At 41.5% G+C, this 12,207-nt stretch overlaps 1 protein-coding gene across 4 annotated transcripts in view; it reads left to right on the forward strand.

The window, feature by feature from the left end:
* The first annotated feature begins 1,303 nt into the window (after positions 1-1,303).
* Positions 1,304-12,207, forward strand: part of Not1 (CCR4-NOT transcription complex subunit 1) — a 108,717-nt gene continuing 97,813 nt past the window's right edge. For 2 of the 4 annotated variants that reach the window (XM_075673515.1, XM_075673514.1), the window contains exons 1-4: positions 1,304-1,704; positions 5,970-6,077; positions 10,027-10,125; positions 10,453-10,633. In XM_075673515.1, the coding sequence (XP_075529630.1) occupies positions 1,603-1,704; positions 5,970-6,077; positions 10,027-10,125; positions 10,453-10,633 (490 nt within the window). In that variant the 5' untranslated portion in view covers positions 1,304-1,602. The remainder of the gene's footprint in view (positions 1,705-5,969; positions 6,078-10,026; positions 10,126-10,452; positions 10,634-12,207) is intronic. The other 2 variants (XM_075673513.1, XM_075673516.1) reach the window with 1 other exon arrangement.

Raw genomic sequence — 12,207 nt, forward strand, 5'->3', positions numbered from 1 at the left:
GCTCCGACTGCCATTGCTGGCCCATTGAGACGAAAGTACGCGCAGACGTATCGATCGCGGCAGGTCGCGGGATCAAATCGCGGCCGCATTTCGATGGGGGCGATATGCAAAGCCGCCCGTGTCCTATCCATGAGGGGCACGTTAAAGAGCCCCATTACAGTGTGCCTATAATCATATCGTGCTTTTGGCTCGTAAAACCCAAGAATCAATTTTTTATCTGTCTTTGTGTGCCTTGAGTGTTTCAGTTAAAGCAATACTGCTTCCCTGCGAAAACTTACAACGCAAAATAATGCAGACACACGTGGTATACAGATACAAAATGAGCACTTCAACAAAATTGTTACTGTTGCTAATGAGGGGAGGGATAATTATTTTAGGATCCTCTGTCCAGTTGTCCCAACAAGCACGTTCTTGCTATCAACCACTTACGCTGAATAAGTACATAAATTAATAAATAAATAACGATTTCATGTGCTGGTACGTTGTTCAAATTATCAATACTGTCTACGTGTGAAAACGTTGCTCATGGCCGCCACATCCCGTGCATGAGCTACACACATGTGTAAAAGGCGCGGAACAGAAGCGGCCCTGTTGCCAAGCATTGCTGGCCCCAGATAGTTGGAATCTCTCACGCACCGGCCGAACAAAATTGTCCTGCAGGCACGTAAATTAACCTACGAAACCACGCAGACATACTTTCATTCAGTCAAAACCTGGAACTGAGGTAATTACGCGAGTGTACGAGCCCACCGTGTACATGCGTCGTGTTTCAGCAACACGAACTCTCAACGAGCTGGCGCTTTACGTATTAAATAATGGTCCTTTTCTATATTTTTTGCGCATTTACAACACGACATTATTGAGGCCAGTTACCGACTGACGAAGCAAAATCTCGCCTCAAGAACTGCTCCGCAGGGCTCACACGAACTTTTCCGCGGATTTCCTAGCCGTCGTCTGCTACGGCAGGGCCAGCATAGGCGGCGACACCGTCGAAGCCGCTCCGAGTGCGGGAGTGGAGCGGAGGAAGAAGGAAGTGCTTGGCGCTACTTTTGCAAATTGAGGGGTTTTACACGGATTATGCTCATGCGTCCTCTGGCGTCGTCGTTAATTTTGTAATAGTGTTCTACTGTTCTGCGAGATTACTTAGTAAGCTAAAATTTGTAGGAGCTTATTAGAGCGAATATTTTTACATTGTTTTTTTTTATTGGTAATAAGTGACTATTTCATAATAAGAAAATCGATGAAATCTCAGCGGAAGCGGAAACAGATGATTTGTGAGAGCAAAGAGGGCTACTTGTTCTACTGCTCGTCGAAGGAAAGTGCGTGCGGCCACTTGCGTGGGTAGGACTTTTTCGATTCGGCCCGTGGCGGCGTAACCGTTGCGCCAGGCGCACTGGCGAGTACGACCTGGCGAGCTGCGAGTGTTGAACGTCGCCGTAATGATAATGGAGTGAAGAGTTTCCAAGCGGTCCTGATGTTGGACATCGCACGAACATTGTGCTTTTTTGTTGGGAGCAAGCGTAGCGATACAAGGAACCTCTTGTGTAAATGGAAGAAAGCTTCAAAGCAGTTTGAAGCTTTCGGTGTGGTATTCATGGAACTATGAACCTAGATCCGTTGTCTTTTGCTTTGTCTTATATTAGTTACTCTGTGTCCAGCTTGACAAAGAAGAACTTCAAGTCCAGTGTTCAAGAGATTTCCCGCGTAAGTAGACTCGTGGAACTTGCCCTTTTCTCTTGATTTTGTCATGTATTTGCGCAAATATTTGAAGTTCCTTCTTGATATGGCGGATTAGACAACCGCCATTGCAATTGACGTCACTTTGGGAGCTGAGCAATACCTCAGTAGGGTAAGTATTAGCGTGGTGCGAGCTTCCTGCCTAATGCGAAAGATGGACATTGTTTAACAAAAGCACAATGGTGATACGACGAGCTTGTCTGGCAGGCATAATTAGGTGCGAACTGTTAAGGCGCTGCGGCATACAATTTAGCCGTTTGAAAAATGCCATGTCTCTTGACTGGCTACCGTGCTAGCTAAAAGCGCGACTGTGCGGTGTTTTTTAAACCGAGTGCTTAAATTCGTCGCTCCTTCACTCGTCAACGGCTGACTGACACCTCTCGGCTTCAACGGTCAGCCCTTGTGCTACAGCTTTAATGCGAACCTCCGCAAGAGGAAATTTCGCCTACATAGAATGATGCTCTCAAGCCAGTGCCTAAGTATAATTATAGCTGTTTTTTTTTTTCCCTGTTTTATTCTTTGCTCTGAGTAACAGCGTGAACTTCATAGTTAAGGATTCAGCTTTCGTTCCGATCACAAATATGGCGTACCTTGTATGGTACGTTGTGGGCTTTCTCAATAAATGTTTATTCCTTTGCATGTAATTTTGTGTGCAGTAGTATCACTGTTCGCGGTGTTTGTTCACTGATGCGTGTGCATAATGCACGCGCATCAGTGTTCTGCGGCGTACTCTAGTCCATCAGTACCTTCCCTGTATGTGGCCTGCCGCACTTTCTGCACCAGCGGCTTTAAATGCTCGTAAGTTCTACCCGCCTGTGTATGCATATTTAACACCTCGTAGCACAGTGTAGCACCATAGTGTGTTAGGTGATGCAGGCAGTTTTCCACACCGCATTCTATTGCATTGTCGCAGGGATCGTCTAGGAGCAACTATCTATCAATCTACCTTTAGCACTCCGAAGCAAGTGAGTGCAAAAATGGTCACGCACTTGCTTAGAGCAGTTCACATCATCCACATATGCTTCTTCAGCTTGTATTTAGCAACAATTGCAAGTAACCAGATAGTCACGATGTTATACATTCAGTGCTTTGTTGTCGAAGTTTTATTTTTGCTCATAGGTATACGTGACTGTCAGTGTTCTTACTATAAGTAATCTGCACACCAATGTTTAGCACTTTTTTGTTCTTGCTAGGTGTGAATGAGTAACTTTTACATGACTTATTTTCATCTGCGAAAGCCGTCACACCCAAATGTGTGCCTATATTCCTTAAAAATGCTTCACAGGCCTAAACCAAAGAAGTGCTACAAAATTGAGTAAGTAAAATATTGAGGCACACAGTAGGTCATAATTTTCTTAATGTAAAACATTATGTACAGCTTGAGCTGTACACTCCGTTTAGTTTACAATGGATATGCACACTCAAATGTTGTATCATGAGTAAAAACATTGTTAAAGCCTCAGCAGCTAATCATCAACATTGGTTATGACTTTAGAATGGAAGCACAAGATTCGTAAAGCCTATAGTACTGGTTCTAATTAGCGCTGTTAGAATGCAGCATCTGAAGCCTGGCCAGTCGCTGATGCCACAAGTCTGTCAAAATTAGTAGGATCTTCCTTAGTCAAATTTTGGAGAAAATGTTAAACTTGTTTTCAGAACCTATGATCTCATTAGTAATAGACAAATTATGCTATGAAGCACATTTCAATAACTTGCTGTACATAAGCATAAATTTTAAGACTAAAAGGTGTGATACTGTGACAGCAGATTGAGTCATGGGCCACTTTTGTTTAGTATACCTTTCACCTAGGACATAATCTTGCCTTCAGCTTTTGCTATTCTTCTCGTGCTTATCTGAGTAAGCTGCATATCGCACGTTTGTTCATGGTGTATGCATGCGATGGAATGTACCTGAGAAATGTTTCTTGCGGTGAGTACCTTACCACAAGGATCTTGCACATTTTCTTAAGGTTAAGAAAACTGTCAGCCGCTTTTTAGAATTGTTTCGATACAAAAACTGTTTTGTTCAGTGATGCAATGTGCTTTGCTTTCTTGCACATTCCTTATATTTGAGCAGTAGTCTGGAAATCTGGTGCTATTGTCATTATAAGTATCTTGAAACTACTCTTCGGGGCAGAATGGAAAGTATTATTAGAAAAGCTCCACCCTACTCATTCATATCGCAGCATACTAGACCATGAAAAACCAGTGAAAAAGAAATTGGCCTAAGAGGTCCAGATAGAATATACTTGTCATTCAATTCCCAGCTGCGGTGGCCGCATTGGAATCGTGGTATGCAAAAACAATTGCATACAGAGCCTTGGGTGCACATTAATGAATCCCAGGTGGTCACAAATGTAAAAACTAAATGCCCCCCCATATTGCTCAGTGGTAGCAACGCATGGCTCTAAATGTGCAGCACCTTGGTATATCATATTAGACTAGGCGCTGTTCATGGCGCACTGAAAAATCTGAGGCTGCGCGCTGGGACTTGTCATATTTGCTGACCATCAGGTGCAGAAAAACTATGCAATTACCAGTCTTGCAGCTTTGCTAAGGTTGCTTTAGGGGTAGTATACTACTCCTTTGTAACACATTTAGCCAAAGTAATATTTCGCTGCTCTTGGCATCTAATGTGTGTAGTTCAGAATGTGTGCCTAACGTGCCTAGCTGGAGATCGGATGTGTTACAGAAACCAGAAACACCACTGGTTACAGAAACATCACTGGTTATCATGTAAAAGATGAAGCTGCTACATAACTAGACTGCCATAAACACTAAATGACAGATTACAATGAGAAATCGCAGGTTGTCATGTATACACTGCAACCGTAAAAACAAGAGCTTGCATTATACTCATTTTCTTTCTGCATTGCTTTGAATACTTTTGTTGTTTCACTTCTGATAATTTGCCACACTTTGTTTAGCAGACAGAGAATGGTAACCAGACTCCAACAGTCGGCTTCTGGAAAATATTTAGTTAGTTGTGACATTAGAAAATACTGAATAGTTAGTGTAATATTCAATTCATATTCAAAACTTGGAAATTAGCCTCCACCAGTGGTTGGCTTTCCATAGCATGGTCATTCTGTGGCTTTCGACCACTTCATCCGGTTGACTGGTGTGTGTGTGTGTGTGTGTGTGTGTGTGTGTGTGTGTGTGTGTGTGTGTGTGTGTGTGCGTGCGTGCGTGCGTGCGTGCGTGCGTGCGCGCGTGTGTGTGTGTGTGTGTGTGGTTTGCAGTACATGGCCACAGCAGCTATGGTAGACTTTTGTTAATGCGACTCCGGTTAATTTGATTCTTTGGTTAATGCAATCCCAATCAAAGGTCTTGGCCACCGCCCGTGCGTTTCTGTGGGCTTACACTCTCGTTATTTTGATACTAAATTTGGCCTTTGCCAGATAATTAGAACTAGACCAATAGGCTTAGACAGGAGCCCTACTTTGCAGTGCCTCTCATAGCCTGTTAGTTGCTTTTGCACATTAAACTGAATCAATCTGTTAGCTTCTGTAAGTTTTGCTACGAGATTAAAATTGGTTTGTTGATGAACTTTTGTTTTCAGAACTGCCTTGCAGGGCATCCCAAATTGAGAATTTTTGAAGTCCATTTCAACCTTTGGCCATGTTCTGCATGTGGTGGGCTGAAACTAAGCCAAATAGCTGCAGTATCAGGCTGCACATGTGTCATGCTTACTCATTAAAAAAGCTTCATATTCAACCGGCAGACCATTGATAAATCTTGGAGGCAGGATGTGCACATTTGACTCTTTTCTAGTGCTTCCACTATCATAGGTGTGTTGTTGAAATACTGTGTGTTACACAAGTGTAATCAATTTTGTAATGTTCGGGCTCTGGCACTCAAGACTGAGTAGACAGTGTTTTGATTTGGAGATGCAAGCATTGCGAGGACACATGCATTTGTACGATTATGTTTTTCCTTGGCTTCTGTCAGGGCAGCTTCCGGCCTAGTGCTAGACACTTGTGAAGTATGGTGTAGGTAGGCTTATTGCTGTAAGACCTAGGCCTGAAATAGTGTTAGTCTTGATTACACATCACGGTGCCATTTTTTGCTTGAATCAATCATTTACTCCATATGTAACAAGAGCCATTAAGAACTAACTTTTTAGAAAGCTTCTTTAGAGTAAGATTATGATTACCCTCTTCACTTTCGCATATCTTTCATGCATCCTGTGACAGTTGACTTTTTTTTTTTTTTTTTTTTTTTTTTTTCAGCTTGTCGCCCTGCACGGGTTTGAGGCAGAGCGGCATCTGCTTCGTTGCCTTTTTTCCCACGTTGACTTCAGTGGAGATGGTAAAAGTAGTGGAAAAGACTTCCATCAGGTCAGTAATTACATTTTGTGATCTTTTTCTTGTGGTTTGTTCGAATTGAAATTTTGAGTGGTTTGTTCGAATTGAAATTTTGAGTGAAACATGCAGCTTGCCACTGTTCCATCTGTGATGGCACTGGCTTTCAGCGAAGACCAACATAGTTTCCAAATCTATTGAGTGCTATGTTAGTGTCGCAATGCTGTTAACATCTGGATGTGCTGTTGCTACATAAGGTGTTGTGTAGTTGCCTTAGTCTTCGTCGTTAGTGCCAGTGCAACTATATGGGTAGAAATAATTTAACTTGCTTTATCTAAAAATTGGTTGACTAGACTCGTGTAGCTTTATTCTGCTTTGTATTGGAGGAAAGCTTATGCAACACTCCGCAAATGTTATTAAAGTTTCCTTCAATATTTTATTCAAGAATGCAAAGGTGACATAGCAGGTGTCCTGAACAAAACTAAAAGCTTCCATGAAAGCACAAAAGAAAGGATTTACATTTCATCACAAATGTTTTCAGAACATGAACCTCACAAAAAAAAAACGGCAGTTGTCATTGTAATCTAGGGCCGTATCCTGAAACGATCTACTTCGGCAATGCTATTGCCTCTGCGATAGTCACGTTCAGTAAATCAACTGGCCACTTATACATGACAACAGCATGCACTACCAACACGCTCGAATGCTTCACAACGCACGACAGAGCGCATTGTATGAGTGCAGAGTGGCTCAGGTGTATTTTTTTAGTGTAATGGCCGCAGTACACGTTCTGCACACAGACTACTGTTTGCTTTAAATAACATAAATTGAAAAAAGTGAGTTGTGAAATATTTTCTTTTCATGAATAAATTGTGCTACAACTTGTGCGGTTGCGAAACACATTTTAGATGTTATTATAAATTCATTCATATGGTGAATTCATAAATGCATTCACCACCAACAACCCGAGCAACACATCTATTTATTTATTTATTTATTTATTTATTTATTATACATACTTTCAAGGCCCTAAGGCACTACAGAAAGGAGTGGTACATAACAAAGCAATATAATATGCAGACAATGTTAAGTGATAGCGTGGTAGACTGCTGTTTTGAATGAAGATATATCTGCGATCTGAATGGTAGAAGCAGGAAGGTGGTTCCAGTCGACACTTGTGTGGGGTAAAAAAGAATCATGATACTTGTTCGTTCGGCAAGATAGGACGGCAACTTTATATCTGTGGTCAGAACGGGATGAAACATAGAAAGGTGTGATGATAAGTTAATTCTTGAGCACGTGGTTAGAGTGATAAACCTTGTGGAATAGGCAAAGACGAGCACATTTGCGGCGTAATGAAAGATCTGGTAGATTCAGGGTTTTTTCCATACATGTAACACTGGAATGGTGGGAATAGTTCAATAAAATAAAGCGAGCTGCTCAATTTTGAATTCCTTCAATGTTTATGGTTAGTTATGCTTGATTGTTATCTCAAATGGCAGATGCATATTCTAGTTTTGAGCGAACAAGGGTTTTGTTGAGTGTCAATTTTACCGAAGTAGGAACGGTAGAAAAGTTACGACGAAGATATCCTAACATGCGATTAGGATTAGCAGTAATATAATTAGTATGCAAATTCCATGAGAGATCATTAGTTATGTGAAGGCCAAGATATTTTTGAGCATTAACGGACGCTAATGAAGTGTCATTCAGTACATATCGGCACTGATTGCTATTGCTGGCCGTACATGATATGCGCATCGATTTACACTTGCTAGCGTTCAGTTTCACGAGCCATTTTTCGACCAGAGTGATACATTGTGAAGATTTCCTTCAGTTTATCTGAATCATCAGGGTTAGTAATCTTTCAGTATATTACGCAATTGTCTGCGAACAGATTAATTGATGATGACGTTATACAGTTAAGGAGATAATTAATATAAATTGAGAAAAGTAAAGGCCCCAAGACGGAGCCTTGTGGCACTCTGGTAACTGTTGACAAAGCAGATGAATATTTATTGATTTGTGACATATTGAGTTCGATTAGAAACTCACCATTGTTCATGCTGCCGCTGCCAGCGGTTCCAAAACACTGCCACTTAAAATTGTCACTTCCAGAAGGCAACACAGTGCAATAGCCGATCAACAGTCAACAAATATCGCTGCGCAAAACTACGTGCAAACTGCCATAAAAAAATATATAAACTACCAACTCTCGTGCTTCTACTGCAATGCACCACCAAGCGACCACGAAAAGACTCATTAGTTTACTCAGTGTGTCTCGGGAGTATCCAACAACTCCGTGATGTCAAATTGATGTAGGCCGGAACGGCTAAATGGCACTATTTGTTTTCTGGTTTTGCTAAAACAGCCAATCGGCGCACAACGTTGGTGGAGGTGTGGCCAAGGCCGTAGTATTGCCGAAGTGGATAGTTTCAGAATGCGGCCTCTAGACATCTAGAGTGCTAATCGAAAAGGTGCTGTTATATTGTGCAGGGTATGTGCATAGGGCACCTCAGATTTTTGAGTCTGTACCTAATCAGTAGATGAAATAGGTTTTGTTTGCCTCCCCATCCTGGAAATTTAGGGTTGTGTGACTTGTGTCCATGAAAAGGTTGTAGCATAAAGACTTAATTTGGCAGGCCTTCATTTCAATGTTAAGCTGATTTGGGCACTTGAATAAAAGTGCTCCCCTGAGTCTAGAGGCCCGTGTACATTTGCATGCATCATTAGTTTGCATTATAATCGTAATGCTGCTTGCTGAAGTTTTCATAACATTTGCATAGCTCATTTATGATGTAAGCTGTAGTTTACTTCTTTACATTTTATTTAATTGCTAAGGGAAGCTTTCACACCAGTAGCTGAGATGTCTGCATTAAAGTTCATAAAAATTTTTGCATTGAATAGCCATTATAAGGAACAAATACTGATTCTATATGCTACTAGTCTTGCTCGAGATTTTTTTCTAGCATCCGACAGTGACAGTATGACAGTGAAGCCACTCTCAGCTTTAGTTTGTGTTTTTAGCATCTGCACTTGGACTTTCTCGGTAAAGCTATTTCATAGACAACAAAGCAAAGCATTGCATGCATATGAAGAAAGTGGGACAAAGTGCCTGACTGTGTTTGCCTTGTCTACCTCCTTCTCCCATCTAAGATGTGCGCTTGTTAAGCTGGGAAGTATAAACCAACTAGTCCAGCAAACGCCCTGTTAAGCAATAAAGCAGTGTTGTATATTCTTGCTGCTGCTGTCATCCTTTTTAGTGGTGTTGCACCACACTTGTCTGTGTAATTCTCCATGCTCATTCATGTGCTGATAATTCTCTAATGTATCATTTGTATTAACTTGGCTGATACCTTGTCATATGTACTGATGAAAACCGTCAAATCCAGCCCCGGTGTGAAAACCCATGCACAGATAAGTGCAGCATTTTGGCAGGGAAAGCTGTTAAATCTTATTTGTCAGAGGATGCTAAATGTGTTTGGGATTCATAGGTTAGTCTTTTTTTTTTTTTTTTTTCTTTCAAACCCACGGCGGCCACATTTCGATGGGGGCGAAATGCATAAACACCCGTGTACTTAGATTTGGGTGCTCGTTAAAGAACCCCAGGTGTTCAAAATTTCCAGAGTCCTCCACTGTGGCGTGCCTCATAATCAGAAAGTGGTTTTGGCATGTTCAACCGCATTACTTTTTCTTTTTTGAGTCCTGGGCCAAGATATTGTAGTGATGTCTACCAGTCAATTCTATGCCACTCATCATCCATTGCTCACGGCTGGCTGACACTATTGGCAATGCAGGCAGCTCACTGCTCCGACCACAGATGGAAGCACAGAAGGTGCAGTAACGGAGTACTCCTCAGAAAAGGCATTACGACCGAATTGCAGCCCTAGTCTAATTTATGTATTTACTTAACCAGTTGTATATTGTGCAGTACTTTTTACCAGTCTTGACGCTACAGCTGCTAGTGCTTTTCTTTCTTCAACAGACCCAGTACTTGATTCAGGAGTTTAGCTCCATTCTTTCCAAGCCCAATTTTTTGTCAAGTGTGTGCTTTTCTATAGAAAATCCTCTTCATCACCAAAAGGTGAGCCGTTTCATAATTATGCATTTCTGTTCCTTAGGGCAATTATACTTTTGTTTTATGCTGTATTGTGATTACTGCGAGTACTGTTAATCTTAAATTAACTAAATAATTTTTCTTATTTAGCATTACCACCACCAGAGTCCACATTTTTCTCTTCTCTTTAAAACGTGGTGGTTGTGGAAGTAAGGCGATTGATGTACTATTATAAACAGGTAGTCTAGAATGATGCTCTTTATTTGCTACCTAGATGCATTATTGAGAAATTTTAATGGAGACAAGGCCAAGGAATGATGCTTTCGATTGTAACATTTGGTTATTTTTTTGCAGAGTCTTCGACCAAGCCCCTTGCTACTGGCCCATATCAGCCGTGTGCTAAGACTGAACCGTGTGCAAGAAGTTGTTCTTGGCACTTGTTTGCTTCATTCCTCCAGTACAGAGCTTTGCATTTGTGCTACACAATTTATTAGACTCAAGCTTCCCGACCTTTTACGGTCGTACACAGATTCTGGTAAGTGCTCACAGTACTAGTGTCTAGTGCCTCTTCGTGCCAGTGTTGCATGATTTGCAGCACTGACAAATATTGTTAGCTATGTCAAAGGTTTAGCGCACATATTTCTAGCTCCTCAAATGATTTTCTACTTTCGGTGTCTCATCCTCCCTGGAAAAAAAAAAGCGCTATAGCGGCTTAGTTTCATTTGTAATGGACTTTTCATGAGAAATAAGCACTCTTGTTTTCTGCTCAATATCTGATATGGTCAGAACACTTGAGGATTCTGCCAAGTAATTTTCGCTTTATTCAGAGGTACAAACTAACTGCTAGTGTAAATTTCGTGCTAGTGGAAATTTCATGCTGGTGTAAGAACAATATAATTCAGCGATGCAGAGTTGCACTAGCATAAAGGGCATGAATGGTTGAAAAGGTGCACAAAACTTGCTCTGGCATAGTGACTGTATTAGATATCAAGGTTGCACTGGGCAGTTTTTAATTTTTGTGCATAATAACCATAAACTTTTTTGATCATGAATAGTACCTAATTTTTGACTCTTAGAAAGCCTCAAATATTTCATGCTCCTGAAAAATTCTAAATTATCTTGTGAATGCCTCCATCACAACACAGGAAACAAATGTAAGTAAAGATCAACCAACAAAACTACAGCAGGGTAAGTGCCAAGGATAGTCAGCTTCGTCCCAGTCAGAACAATATAATTCAGTGATGCAGAGTTGCACTAGCATAAAGGGGTTGAATGGTTGAAAAGGTGCACAAAACTTGATCTGGCATAGTGGCTTGATACTTAAGTATCAAGATTGCGCCGGGCAGTTTTTAATTTTTGTGCATAGGAGCCATGCAGTTTTTTTAATTATGAATAGTACACAATTTTTAACTCTTGGAAAGCCTCAAATATTTCGTGCTCCTGAAGAATTCTAAATTCTTTTGTGAATGCCTCCATCACAATACAGCAAACAAATGTAAGTAAGGATTAACCAACCAATCTACAGCAGGGTAAGTACCAAGCTTGGTCCCAGTCAGCACTTAAAAGCAGGCATGCTGAGAGAATACCTGCCAAGTTTGAAACACAATTCTTGTGGGCCGACAGCCACACAGATATGCGAGCCACATTGTCTTTGGAGTTGTGCTTTCAACCCAGCAGCTACTTTCACATGCTCTACAGCACCTTGCTGGAGTATTTGGTGGATATGTGTAGCTGTCTGTGAACATTGAGTTCTTAAACCTGTGGGGATTGAGGTGTGTCTGCGCCTTTGTGTGGGCATTCACCTGTTCTGTCGTCCCTACGCCTCTCCCCCTTTCCACTCGTGATGGTAGTCAGCGGTGCCGCTCCACTCATGGTGCTTTGCAGTGTGGGTGCTCGCGTGGGCTAGAACCCACGGTGGTCTGCACTCCTGTGAGACCCTAGGATCCCCATAAGCCTTGCCGCGGAACTCTTTTTCCCACAATGAACATGTTACTGAGCCATGAAGTGATGCACAGCTTATGTGAATGCAGGTACATTCTTTGCAGCAAAATATTTCCAGTTTTTGTCTTTGTTTCTGTGTAAAAAGCATTGTGCTACTACAGTTGAACC

The sequence above is a fragment of the Dermacentor variabilis genome, chromosome 1, assembly GCF_050947875.1.
Source record: "Dermacentor variabilis isolate Ectoservices chromosome 1, ASM5094787v1, whole genome shotgun sequence".
NCBI classification, from domain to species: Eukaryota; Metazoa; Arthropoda; class Arachnida; order Ixodida; family Ixodidae; genus Dermacentor; species Dermacentor variabilis.